The sequence below is a fragment of the Physeter macrocephalus genome, unplaced genomic scaffold (genome assembly GCF_002837175.3).
Source record: "Physeter macrocephalus isolate SW-GA unplaced genomic scaffold, ASM283717v5 random_332, whole genome shotgun sequence".
Classification (NCBI taxonomy): Eukaryota; Metazoa; Chordata; class Mammalia; order Artiodactyla; family Physeteridae; genus Physeter; species Physeter macrocephalus.
The window spans coordinates 63,517-75,000 of NW_021145634.1; the positions used below are offsets into that span (position 1 = coordinate 63,517).

The window sequence follows — 11,484 nt, forward strand, 5'->3', positions numbered from 1 at the left end:
CCGGAGCCTGTGCTCCGCGACGGGAGAGGCCGCAACGGTGAGAGGCCCGCGTACCACACACAAAAAAAATAAAATAAAATAAAAAAATTAAAAAAAAAAAAAAAAAAAGATGCACTCTGAGAGTAGGGGAAGCTCTGAAATCCCAGAATACCACGGGGGCGTGTGACCTTCCCCATTTCCCAAACATTCAAGCGTGTCCTTGAGAAACACTGCACGTGGGGTGAAGAGAAGTCAGGGCTCAGGCTGTGCTGACAGGTCTGCGGCTGGCGGCAGGCAGTGACCAGACACCCCACGCCAGCTGCGAAACGCCGTCCCGGCCGATCACTCAGCTTTAGGGAGTGTGAAGTGGGTGACACGGAAGGCCCGCCGTGCTTCCCGCGCCTGGTGTGAGCCACAATCATATTTGTCTCTTCTGCAGGAGGGCCTAATTCCCCCACCCTGTCCTGTCTACAGTTGTCTTTGACACAGTTCAGTGTGTAGTTAGTGGACTTTAAGAGCAAGTGGGGTCGTGAAGCATTACAGCATCCCCAGACCCCGGGATCACACGGGGGAGTTCTTTAAAAGGGAAGTAAGGATTCGTGCCCGAGGGTCCCCGGTCTCTGCCAGGCCACAAAAGATGCTATAAATTCTGGATCTGCCTTGTAGCTGTTCCGATTTTTATCCAGAAAATTACACAGTCAACGCTCCAGGCCCATAAAACTAACCAGGTATAAGGGAAATGCTACATGGTTAAGCCTTGGGAGGTTGCCAGAAATTTGACATTTTCCCCTTTGAAGTCAGATGTCCTAAAAGAATCCTTATTAAACAGCCTATTGACTACCATGGAATGTGCAAAAATGCTTATGCACCTGAGGAGGCATGGACCCTGGCCAGGGATGCCCTGGGGATGGGCTCTGTCACTCACATGTTGTGATGAGAGAAGGTCCTTTGCAAAAGAAACTCCAGAACCTTTGCTCTGGACTCTGAAAGGGCATGGCCCTCACCTCACACCACATCCACAGTGACTTTAAAGTTAACAATCAGGGGACTTCCCTGGTGGCGTGGTGGTTAAGAATCCGCCTGCCAATGCAGGGGACACGGGTTCCAACCCTGATCTGGGAAGATCCCACACGCCACGGAGCAACTAAGCCCATGAGCCACAACTACTGAGGCCGCACACCACAACTACTGAAGCCCGCACGCCTAGAGCTCGCGCTCCGCAACAAGAGAAGCCACCGCAATGAGAAGCCCACACACCGCAACGAAGAGCAGCCCCCGCTCACCACAACTAGAGAAAGCCCGCGCGCAGCAACGAAGACCCAACGCAGCCAAAAATAAATAAATAAACGGGGAAAAAAAAGTGTACAATCAGGGACCTTTTCCTCCCAGCTGGCCGGAGGCCAGAGAGCGCCCTTGCAATGATTAAAGCCTAAATTAAGGCAGCACAGCCCCCATCCCCCAGGGGAGTTTCTTTGTTAGTCCTGAAGAAAGAATTGGATGGAGTATTCCCTTCAGCTGTGTTCAGGAAACAAGAAATACATTTATCTCAAATTAAGGAGGATCTCAGAAATTAGCAACAATTTAATTATGGTGTGTGATCACTCAGGGAGAATGGTAAAGAGAATCTGTAGGGTACCAACATGGTACAACCTGTAGTGGCTGCTTGGAATGTTGTGTGGAGAAAGACTCTGAAGCTACCTCTGGGCTCTGCAGGAGGAGTGCCGTAATCGGCTAATGATGTCTGCCAGGGGTGTGGGATGGGGGAGTGTGGCGCATGTGTCATACTTTCCATTCCTGACTGGGGAAGGGGGTAGGTTATGTACTATTCTTTGGGGGTCTGGTGTCGAGACAGGAAAGCTACCTCACAAACCAAATTGTGGGCAGGTCTCCCCTTTTCAGAGCTGTTTTCACATGCTGCCTCTCGACAGGTTAGGGGGGCAGTAGTCACGGTCACCCCACAACCGATTCAGTGGCCCAACGTGTGATGCAATGACACAGATGCCTCCACGCCACCCAGGCGACGTCAGTCCAGGTTGGTGGCTGGCTCAGCAGAGCCTGTTGGAACACCAGCCCTTGCTTCAGACTGCCTGCTCCCTAGCACCACTCATGAGAGACCACACCTGCCCACAGGTCCCTGAGTAACCTACAGAAATCACAGCTGCCCACAGGTTCTGGGAGTAACCCATGGCACTTTCTGGGTCTCCGCTTCCTCATCTGCAGAAGGAGGTCACGGGCCGTCAAGAGGGTCACATGACATAATACACTGGAGTGTCACGCTGCATCCGGCTCTGAAAGGTGCTCCGTAAATACCTGAGAGTAGGCGCTAGTTGTTCTTATTCCCAGCTGTGGCCCTGGGGCCAGTTAGAGGACTTTGCTCAGCCTCAGTTTCCCCGTGTGTAATACAGAGAAAACAATGACATTTGCTGCTCTCACTGGACTGAGGACAGAATGCAAAAGGGCCAGCAGATTACAAGAGCCCAGACCACTGAGTGTGCAATGAAATTCTGCACCAAGGTTTTTTTTTTTGCAGTACGCGGGCCTCTCACCGCTGCGGCCCTTCCCGCTGCGGAGCACAGGCTCCGGACGCGCAGCGGCCACGGCCCACGGACCCAGCCGCTCCGCGGCATGCGGGACCCTCCCGGACCGGGGCACGAACCCGCGTCCCCCGCATCGGCAGGCGGGCTCTCAACCACTGCGCCGCGGCATGTGGGATCTTCCCGGACCCGGGCACGAACCCGCGTCCCCCGCATCGGCAGGCGGACTCTAAACCACTGCGCCACCAGGAAAGCCCTGCGCCTATGTTTTTCAAATTAACTAATTTAAGTCCGCACTTTATGTGGATTTCCTCGATTTTCCCCCAATGTCCTTTTTCTGTCCCGGGATCCCATCCAGAAAACCCCATTGCAATTACTCATCATGTCTCCTAGGGCCTCTAGGCTGTGACCGATTCTCAGACTCTCCTTGTGTTCGATGACCTGGCAGTTCTGAGGGCCATCAGGTGTTCTGTGGAATGTCCCCCAGCTGGGATCCACTTTTTTTTTTTTTTTTTTTTCTTTTTTTGTGGTATGCGGGCCTCCCTCTGTTGTGGATTCTCCCGTTGCGGAGCACAGGCTCCGGACGCGCAGGCTCAGCGGCCATGGCTCGCGGGCCCAGCCGCTCCGCGGCATGTGGGATCCTCCCAGACCGGGGCGCGAACCCGGTTCCCCTGCATCGGCAGGCGGACGCGCAACCACTGCGCCACCAGGGAAGCCCCTCCCAGCTGGGATTAGTCTGACATTTTTGTTATGATTCGACTGAGATGGTGGGTTTGAGAGAGAAGACCCCCGAGGTCCAGGGCCCTGCTCCTCACGTCACATCAAGGGTACATGCCGCACTGTGACCTAACACTGTGGGCGTTGACCGTGACCTCTGGCTGAGGTCACGACCGTCAGCCTTCTGCACTGTACAGCCCTCTTTCCGCCCTTTCCATGGACCCTCCTATGGGTAGCCCCCTCTTAACGAGTGAGGAGTTCACTCCCCTTCCTCGGGGGCCGAGTTTCTACAGATAGTATTTGTGACTCTGCACACGTGAGACCTATCTCTTCTCCCCCAGCCACATTATTTTTGTCATTCTTACCGTGGAAAGATTCCTCCTGCTGTCTTAAGAGCAAAAAAACAGAACCAAGCGGGGTAGGGTGCATGAAAACCCACAGGGTGCAACAGAATCCCAAGCCCAGTCCCTGGCCGTCAGCCGCCAACCCCACCCCCAAATCTTTGGAAAAGTGAAAGACTGGAAGCTTGTGTCCCTCCCCTGGCTCTGCGGTCCGGGTGTCGGGGGAACTTACCATGTTATGCTTGAGGATTCTCTGGACCACGGGGGTGAACACTTCGATGACCACCATGGACCGGGGCCGCTCTCTGCAGTGCTGGGGAGGCAGGAGGAAATGGTCAGCGCCGAGCCTGGCGGGGTCCAGCCGGGGCCTGTGGAAGCCCTGACCGTGGTCTGTGGCTCGGGGCAGTGAGCCCGGCTCCGGTGCCTGGGCTCCCCTGCTCAACACTGCTGCATACCTTTTTGTTCATTTGGGGGAGTGAGAAAAGTGGGTGGGGACGAGATCTTCTGTTTGCTTTTTGTTTTGATCTGACTGACGGCCTGAGGTTGTTTCAGCGGGTACAGACAGGAGTCCGTTCCCACACAATCCTATGTGACAGGGCAAGATCCCCATAGCACTAAGGTTCGGCGTGCGTGGTCTAACAGAGGAGTCTCTTGGAAATCAGGTGCAAGAATACCGGGGGTTAGTGCTTGGAGGCCAGAATCTCGAACATTCTGTGACTTCTCAATTGAAGGCTTTGATAAGCTGGCTGCAGGGTGCAGGCCACGCGCAGCTCTTGGATGTATTTTATCTCAGCAGCGTGGGGTTTTGTTTTTCAAAGTGAAATTGAAGGCCTTCGGGTGGAACAGACCATGTGCTGCCCCAGCACATTTAAACCTGCCTGGGCCTGAAGGTGCTGTTTCCAGCCCTGGAAGAGGACACTGGACTTGGGATATTAGAAATCCTAGCCAATTCTTGATAAGTAAACTTTCCCCAAATCTCGGGGTCCTGGCTTCCAAGTCTGGCAGGAGAGGCTGCCTGGGCGTGTCCAGAGAGCTGGCCAAGTGGACCCGGTGGAGGCGACTTTGTTCCCTCAAGCCTTCCTCTCTGGGTGGGCTGCCTGGTGGAGGAAGTGCTGAGGCTGCGACTCCAACCCCACCCCCCGAGGGAAAACAGCCCTGAGTCTCACCGATCCCCGTGCCTGGGCCCCTCCCTCCTAACGGCAGGGCAGCTACCCAGGGAGTTCTATCAGGAAATGCCAAAAAGGACGGTTTCCTCCACATCACTGCTTTTCGAACTGTGCTACCAGGAACCCTCAGGTATGATGTACTTTGAACAAAGGTCCATTGTTCTAGAACAAAAGTCTGAACACTGTGAGACCCGGGAGAAACCGCCCAGCTTGACAGGAGAACAAGGAGCAGGTCTGGATTAAATGGGACAAAATACTGAGAGGAGGTGACCTGCTGGGACAGGTAAGGGAGCAGCTGGCCGTTCTCTCAGGAGCTCAAACACTGGGTGACCTGACTCCCCTGCTTGGGGGCACAACGCCAGGTGCTGGGGGCAGAGAAGGCCCGTCTTAGTTGTGTGCAGTCCCACCAAGTGGTTACTCCTTCCCCAGGTGCTCCCCACGGGGGAGGGGGGCCTTGGTACAGCACAGGGCCCGATGCCTAGACACCCTCTTGCACACACTCACACACAACTGTACACTCCGGGCTCACCCGCGTGGACCAGAGGGCACGCACTGGCACACGCCCACGTTAAGAGATGCACCTGGGGGCTTCCCTGGTGGCACAGTGGTTGAGAGTCCGCCTGCCGATGCAGGGGACACGGGTTCGTGCCCCGGTCCCGGAGCCTGTGCTCCACAACGGGAGAGGCCACAGTGGTGAGAGGCCCGCGTACCGCAAAAAAAAAAAAAAAAAAAAAAAGATGCACCTGGGCGTTTCAGGTAGCAGGCTGGGCCCACTCCCTAAAGCTTGCGTCCGCTAACACACACAGAGAGCATGCTCCCTGGGTGAGGGGACAGAGGAGCAATAAGTGCACCACGGTCCCCTTTACCCCAGAACCAGCAGGTCTCCGGGAGCCTGCTCTGCCACGCCACGCGCCTGTCTCACTGGTGCACACAGCCCACACCCCCGAAGGACGGTGTGTGGCCGTGCAAGGAATAAGCTCGGTGAAGGCGGGTCGGAAGGAGGAAGAGCAGGAGAGCGCTGGGAAAGCAGCAAAACCAGGCCCTGTGACTTTCCAAGGACACCAGACCATTGCATTAAAAAAAATCACCCAGCAAAGGATCAAACAGGATCGTGTGCTGGTCCAGCCCCCGGGCCACCAAGGTGCTCTCAGACGGGGGATGCCTGGTCCCTGACGTGCCCTGGGGATGGTCCACGTAAATCCCACTGCAAGGCCGGCGTGGGGTCCCTGGGACTGGATGTCCTGCTCCGGGGCTCCTCCAAGCTCACCTGGCATCCCCCGACTGCCTGCCTGCCCTGTCCAGGGAAAGCCCCACGGCTGTGCCCTCACTGTGGGCCGGCCGGTGCTCACAGGAGCCTTGGCTAATAATAATAGCCCAGCTCTGATGCCAGGAGCTCAGAAAGTCTGCTGCAAACTTCTCCCAAGACAGCCAGGAAGACATTGCAAGGAAGACTCTGACGCTCCTCCCTGACCCGCTGGTCTGACCCTGGGTCTCGCTTATCACCTGTCTGGCGGAGAAGGGGCTGTAAGCCAAGAATGGGGTGCCTGGCTTGTCTCTGGCTGTGTCTGGGGCCCTGACCTGGGTTGGGGCGGGGGGATGGTCTAAGTTTGGTTTGCAGCAAATTTTGCAAAACCATCCCCTGCCATGCACATACAGAGACAGGCTGCTTCTTGAAAACACAGCCCCGCTTCAGCAGTGCCGTACCTTGCAAAAGAATTCACAGAGATCTGGTGGTGGATGGTTGTTTTCCAGCAAAGGAGCGATTGCCTGAAAGAAAAGGAACAAACGTCAGTCGGAATCTCTTGGAAGGAATCGTAGGGGTGGGGGGCGGTCTATGTAAGATGGTTAACTCACGGTGGAAAGCACAAGCTCCTTGTCACCCTCTGGGCAAAAGAGCCATCCTCTAACTTGCCGGCCAGAGCTCCTAAATTGTGTGTGTGGGGGGGTACGTGGCGCTCACTGAGAAGCTGATAAAATCTCTGGGCTGCCCCCTAGAAAAATATACACCTGTAACGATGCATGCAACTTTAGGGGTTTCACGACCTGCTGATGACCATCCGCGTCCCCCATGGATCAACAGTCCCTGCCTACGAGGTAGGACGCGCGGTGGTTGTAAGCCCAGGCTTTGGGGGCGGAGTCCTGGGTGCAAGTCCTGCTTCAGGCACTTGCTATGATGTGACCATTAGAGCAAGTTATTTCGTCTCTCTTAACCCTGTGGTCCCCACCAGGAAGGTGGACCAGAGAGCATCACTTTGAGGGTGAGCGGAGGTAATCTGTGCAGAGAGGGCTTCTTAGCCTGGCCCTGTTAGCACCTGGGGCTGGCCCTTGCTTGCAGCGCAGCTGTCCCGTGCACTGCAGGATGTCTGGTGGCATCCTTGCTCTCAACCCCCAACCCAACCGTGACAATCAAAACTGTCTCCAGATGCACTGCATTTTATGTTAAGGGAGGTTAGACTGTCGAATGCCCCTTGAATTCATTTCTCACCGAGCCTTTTTTTTTTTTTTTAAATTTTTAAAAATTTGGCTGCGCTGCGTGGCGTGTGGGATCCTAAGTTCCCCGGCCAGGGATTGAACCCGTGCCCCCCGCATTGGAAGTGTGGAGTCCTAACCACTGGACCGCCAGGGAAGTCCCATCACCGAGCCTTCTTAGGCCAGCTGTACACTCCCGTGCAAGGTTCCCATGGCTCAGATGGTGTTTGCGTCTTGATTTTTCTGCCCCTTTCATAATTTCTGTTTTAATGATTTTGCTAAATTTCAAATTCAAATAAAAAATTGGAACAATGGAAAAAACGCTATGTCCAGACATTGCCAAATTCCCCTTGGGGGACAAAATCGGCCCCAATTGAGAACCCCTGGTGTAACGTGCCTCTCCCAGCCTGAGATAGGGCCAGCTCTCCATAAACATTCATGATGGGATGGATGGTTAATGCCTATGTGAAGTCCACTTGTCCAGTTCCACACTGGTCACAGCAGTAGGAAACGGGAGACCCAGGACCCAGCACCGAGACTGCCGGGCTGTGTGACCGAGTGAGCAGCTCGGCCTCTCTGGACGTTCGTCTTCTAGTCTATAAAACGTGGAAAACTAGAGTCACCAATTCACAGCGTTGCTGGGGGGAGGTGACGAGGGAAAACCCTAGAAGCTCTGGTGTCTCAGGCTTGGGATAAGCCCACTGCCTGGAGCACAGCTTGTCACTGACACCGGCACAGGGGGACCGTCTTGGGCTGTACTGGACACGGCGGCAATTTCGCCCGACTCCTCAGGAAGGCTCTGTGATGACAGGGTCTCCCCATCACTGAGCCCCGTAGCCCAGACCCTGCCTGCTTGGTTTCAGAGGGTCTCCTGGCTCTGCTCCCGCAAGCAGGGCCTTTGGATGTGCGCGGGTACCCCTCGGTGAGGGCTTCCGCCTGTCTCAGGACCGTTAGGGGAAGGAACACGTAGCTCGATGGCCGTAGGCGATGACCACCAGCCCATCTTCCCCATTATGTGGAAGATGAAGTCATCACAGCGGAGGCTCTGCTTCACAGCAGCGACGGTCAGGCTGACCAACAAGTGGAGACGGGGCCCCGGGTCTTACTCGCCTAGGGCTACGCGGTCCAACACGGCAGCCACTAGCCACGTGTAACTCTTCCCGTTGTAACGGACACGGAAGAAACGATTGCTTTCTTTCTTTCTTTCTTTCTTTCTTTTTTGTGGCCCCCCTCCACGGCTTGCGGGATCTTAGTTCCCCAACCAGGGACTGAATCCGTGCCCCCTGCGGTGGGAGCGCGGAGTCTCAAGCACTGGAGCGCCGGGGAATTCCCCAGAAACGATTCTAAAGGAAATGAAATTAAAAGCGCAGTTCCGCAGTCGCGCTGGCCGCATGGCAGGCGCTCACCAGCCCCGTGGATCTAGCGGCCGCTGCAATGCACAGCGCAGACGGAGAGCATGTCCACCACCGCAGGCAGCTCTCCCCGACGGCGTGGGAAGGGGCTGGGGGGCTCCGACCCGACTGCAAGGCTGAGCCCACCACGCTCCACAATCCGCCGCAGCCACGGGGACCAATCATTACACTGATGGTAATAATATACCAACAGCAACACCCACAACAGCCGTAGCTGTTGCAGGCACTGCCGGTGCTGCCGGGCTCCGGGCTGTGTCATGTCACTTAATCCTCACTGTGTGCCGGGAGCGGGGCGTGCGTCTTGCCCTTTCCTCAGAGAGGCGAAGTCGGCTGCCCAAGGTCACGTGGTTAGAATGTGCTGGGGCCGGATTTGAAGCCATGTGTGTGACCCAGGGGCCTGAATTATTCACCGTGCTACTTCTCAGCCCGGGCCCTCCACACGACCAGGAAACGAGCAACCCGTCTGGTGACAGCTCCATAGGAGGAGAAATGGGGCAATGAACGACGATGAAACACCCCAAAGTAGGCCGGGCCCACGGTTCGGGCTCTGCACGCTCATTTTCAGAAGTTCAGCGCCCGGCCTGTCAGGTGGGGACTCTCTGCTGCCCACGCTGGTGAACGCAGAGAGAGGTCAGGCCACAGCACGGGTGGCGGGGCAGGGCAAGGGCCTCCCCCAGCCCTCGGGTCGCTGCCTGGCCCGCGGCTCTGCTCCCCACGCTGAGCTCTGGGACCACCTCTGGGAGGAAGCATCACGTGCAGGGTGTATCCCCCTGGCTTCAGCCCCTTCAGTCAAGCTGGGCCCACCTCTTTCACAGGGATGAGTCAAAGAATAAAGGAGTGGGAACAGATTAAGCGCCCACAGTGGGCGTCAGGCGTGGGCTCCGCGCTTCCACAGCTATTATCTCATTTGAGCCTCGTGACAACTCCGTGAGGTCAAGCGGTAGTGATTTCCATTTGTACAGATGAAGAGACAGAGGGTCAGGGAGGTTGTTACAAGGCCTGCCCCAGTCACAGAGTAAGGATCATTTTAGATCGTGTTATTAATAAGAAGATTTTATGTTTCGGTGGCATCTTGCTATGAGCCTAGCCCTCTTCCAAGCATGTTCGGTGTATTAGCCCATTTAACTTTCCCAGCAGCCCTGTAGGAAAAGGCACAGTTATCACACACATTTCATAGACGAGGAGACTGAGGCTTAGAGTGTCAAGTTAGCTGGAAATGATCTGAATGGCCACCTGGTTAAATAAAAATACGCTAGAGCCAGTGGAAAGAATGGAGTATGGGGTAGACCAGTGGTTCGCAACCAGGGTCAGCTCTGCCCCCCTCCCAAGGGATATTAGCACGTATGGAGACAGTGCGATCATCACAACAGGGGAATGCTGGGTGGCGTTCTAGTGGGTGGAGGCCAGAGACGCTGCTCAACATCCTACAATGCCCAGGACGGCCCCACCACAAACAGTCATCCGTGCCCAAATGTCACTAGTGCCGAGGGTGGGAAACCCTGGGTTAGACACGTGCTTGCATGTCTTGACTTGCAAGAATCTCCAAGACATGCTGTTAAGTGAAAAATCGAACACAGGACAACACATCAAGCTTCGCATCTTTAATGTTAAAAGAAAAAAAAAAACCCAACACAACCGTGTCTGTCTCTGTGGGTTTGTCACCCCGTGAAAACCTCCAGGGCTGCCTCTGAAGGGGTCGCTGGGATGCGGTGAAATCTTTTTTTTTTTTTTTTTTTTAACAGTGAAAATATACTCATGAAATCCTTACAAAAGTACTTTAAAGAATATTTTAAAGATATTTTAAGTGAAATTAAAAGCTCTTCCATTACTCGCCCAAGGTCACAGCTGGTAGGGGGTGAGCCCAGGGTCTGCACTCAGCTCCGAACTTGAACCACGCTCAGCTTTAAGCCCACGTTCTTCACCAGCACGTGGGAACGCTGCCAGAGTCTGGACTCCAGGTCCACGCTTGTCCAGTGACACGCCAGCTGTTACCAGCTAACAGTTACCCACGGCACTGATGCCTGACTGATGGGTTGAATAAAAGCAACTTAAATTACTTGTGAAAGTACGTTTGAAAAATAAGTGCATAAAAAAACAAAACAAAACCCAAGCCCCACTGGGAGGAGACTAATTGTCAACAGGTCAAATCAGAAAATGTAATGGCTGGAATGAAAGGAGGCTACAGAAGGCTTCACGATAATAACAGCATCGGTAATAGAGAACACTGAAAGCAAGGCTGTAAAACGGGGCGCTGAGGGTCAGACCCTGAGATCAAATTCTTCCCTGTTCTCAGGCGTCCCCGCTGAGCAGGGAAGCTCAGCCCAGTCCCATTAAGGGGTCAGCCCAGCCAAATTAGCTGAATAAATGCAGGCTGGATTTCTCAGATCACAACTCCTTTCCCAGGCTCCTCCCAAGGCCAAAGCCCTGACTCTCCTTCCGGGGCTGAGGTGCACAGTGGGACCCACAGGTGTTGCCAACCAGGAGGGGAAGATGCCAACTCCTTCCCCGGCACCCACGTCCTGGCCTGCTTCTCCACCAGCGAGAGCCTCTTTGCCTTTGCCCGTGCTGAGCTCCCTGCCTGGACTGCCTTTCCCAGGAGCATCCCATCCACCTGTTAAGACTCAGTTCGCTTACCTCCTCCTCGAAGCCCTCTGCCATCTCCCTCCCAGTCCCCTCCCTGAGAGAGGAGGTCAGGTGCCTGCCCTCTGTGCTCCCCTAACACCCTGAACAAATCTCAAGCCCGGACCACGTGATTTCTGGATTATCTCTAAGGTTCCGCCAGCACACAGTAATCCCTCAGTGGTAGCTCTGCCTGTGCAACAGAGACCAGCGCCTGGCAAATACTTGTCCTCACATGTCAACGGAT

General features: G+C 55.0%; 1 protein-coding gene across 1 annotated transcript in view; it reads right to left on the reverse strand.

Moving 5' to 3' along the window:
- Positions 1–7,110, reverse strand: part of LOC102982757 (C-Maf-inducing protein) — a 41,243-nt gene extending 34,133 nt beyond the window's left edge. Inside the window, exons 1-4 of the mRNA XM_028485234.2 lie at positions 7,050–7,110; positions 6,592–6,692; positions 6,442–6,504; positions 3,804–3,884 (exon numbers count right to left, since the gene is read on the reverse strand). Of these exons, the coding sequence (XP_028341035.2) occupies positions 3,804–3,884; positions 6,442–6,504; positions 6,592–6,692; positions 7,050–7,110 (306 nt within the window). The remainder of the gene's footprint in view (positions 1–3,803; positions 3,885–6,441; positions 6,505–6,591; positions 6,693–7,049) is intronic.
- Between the last annotated feature and the right edge of the window lie 4,374 nt (positions 7,111–11,484).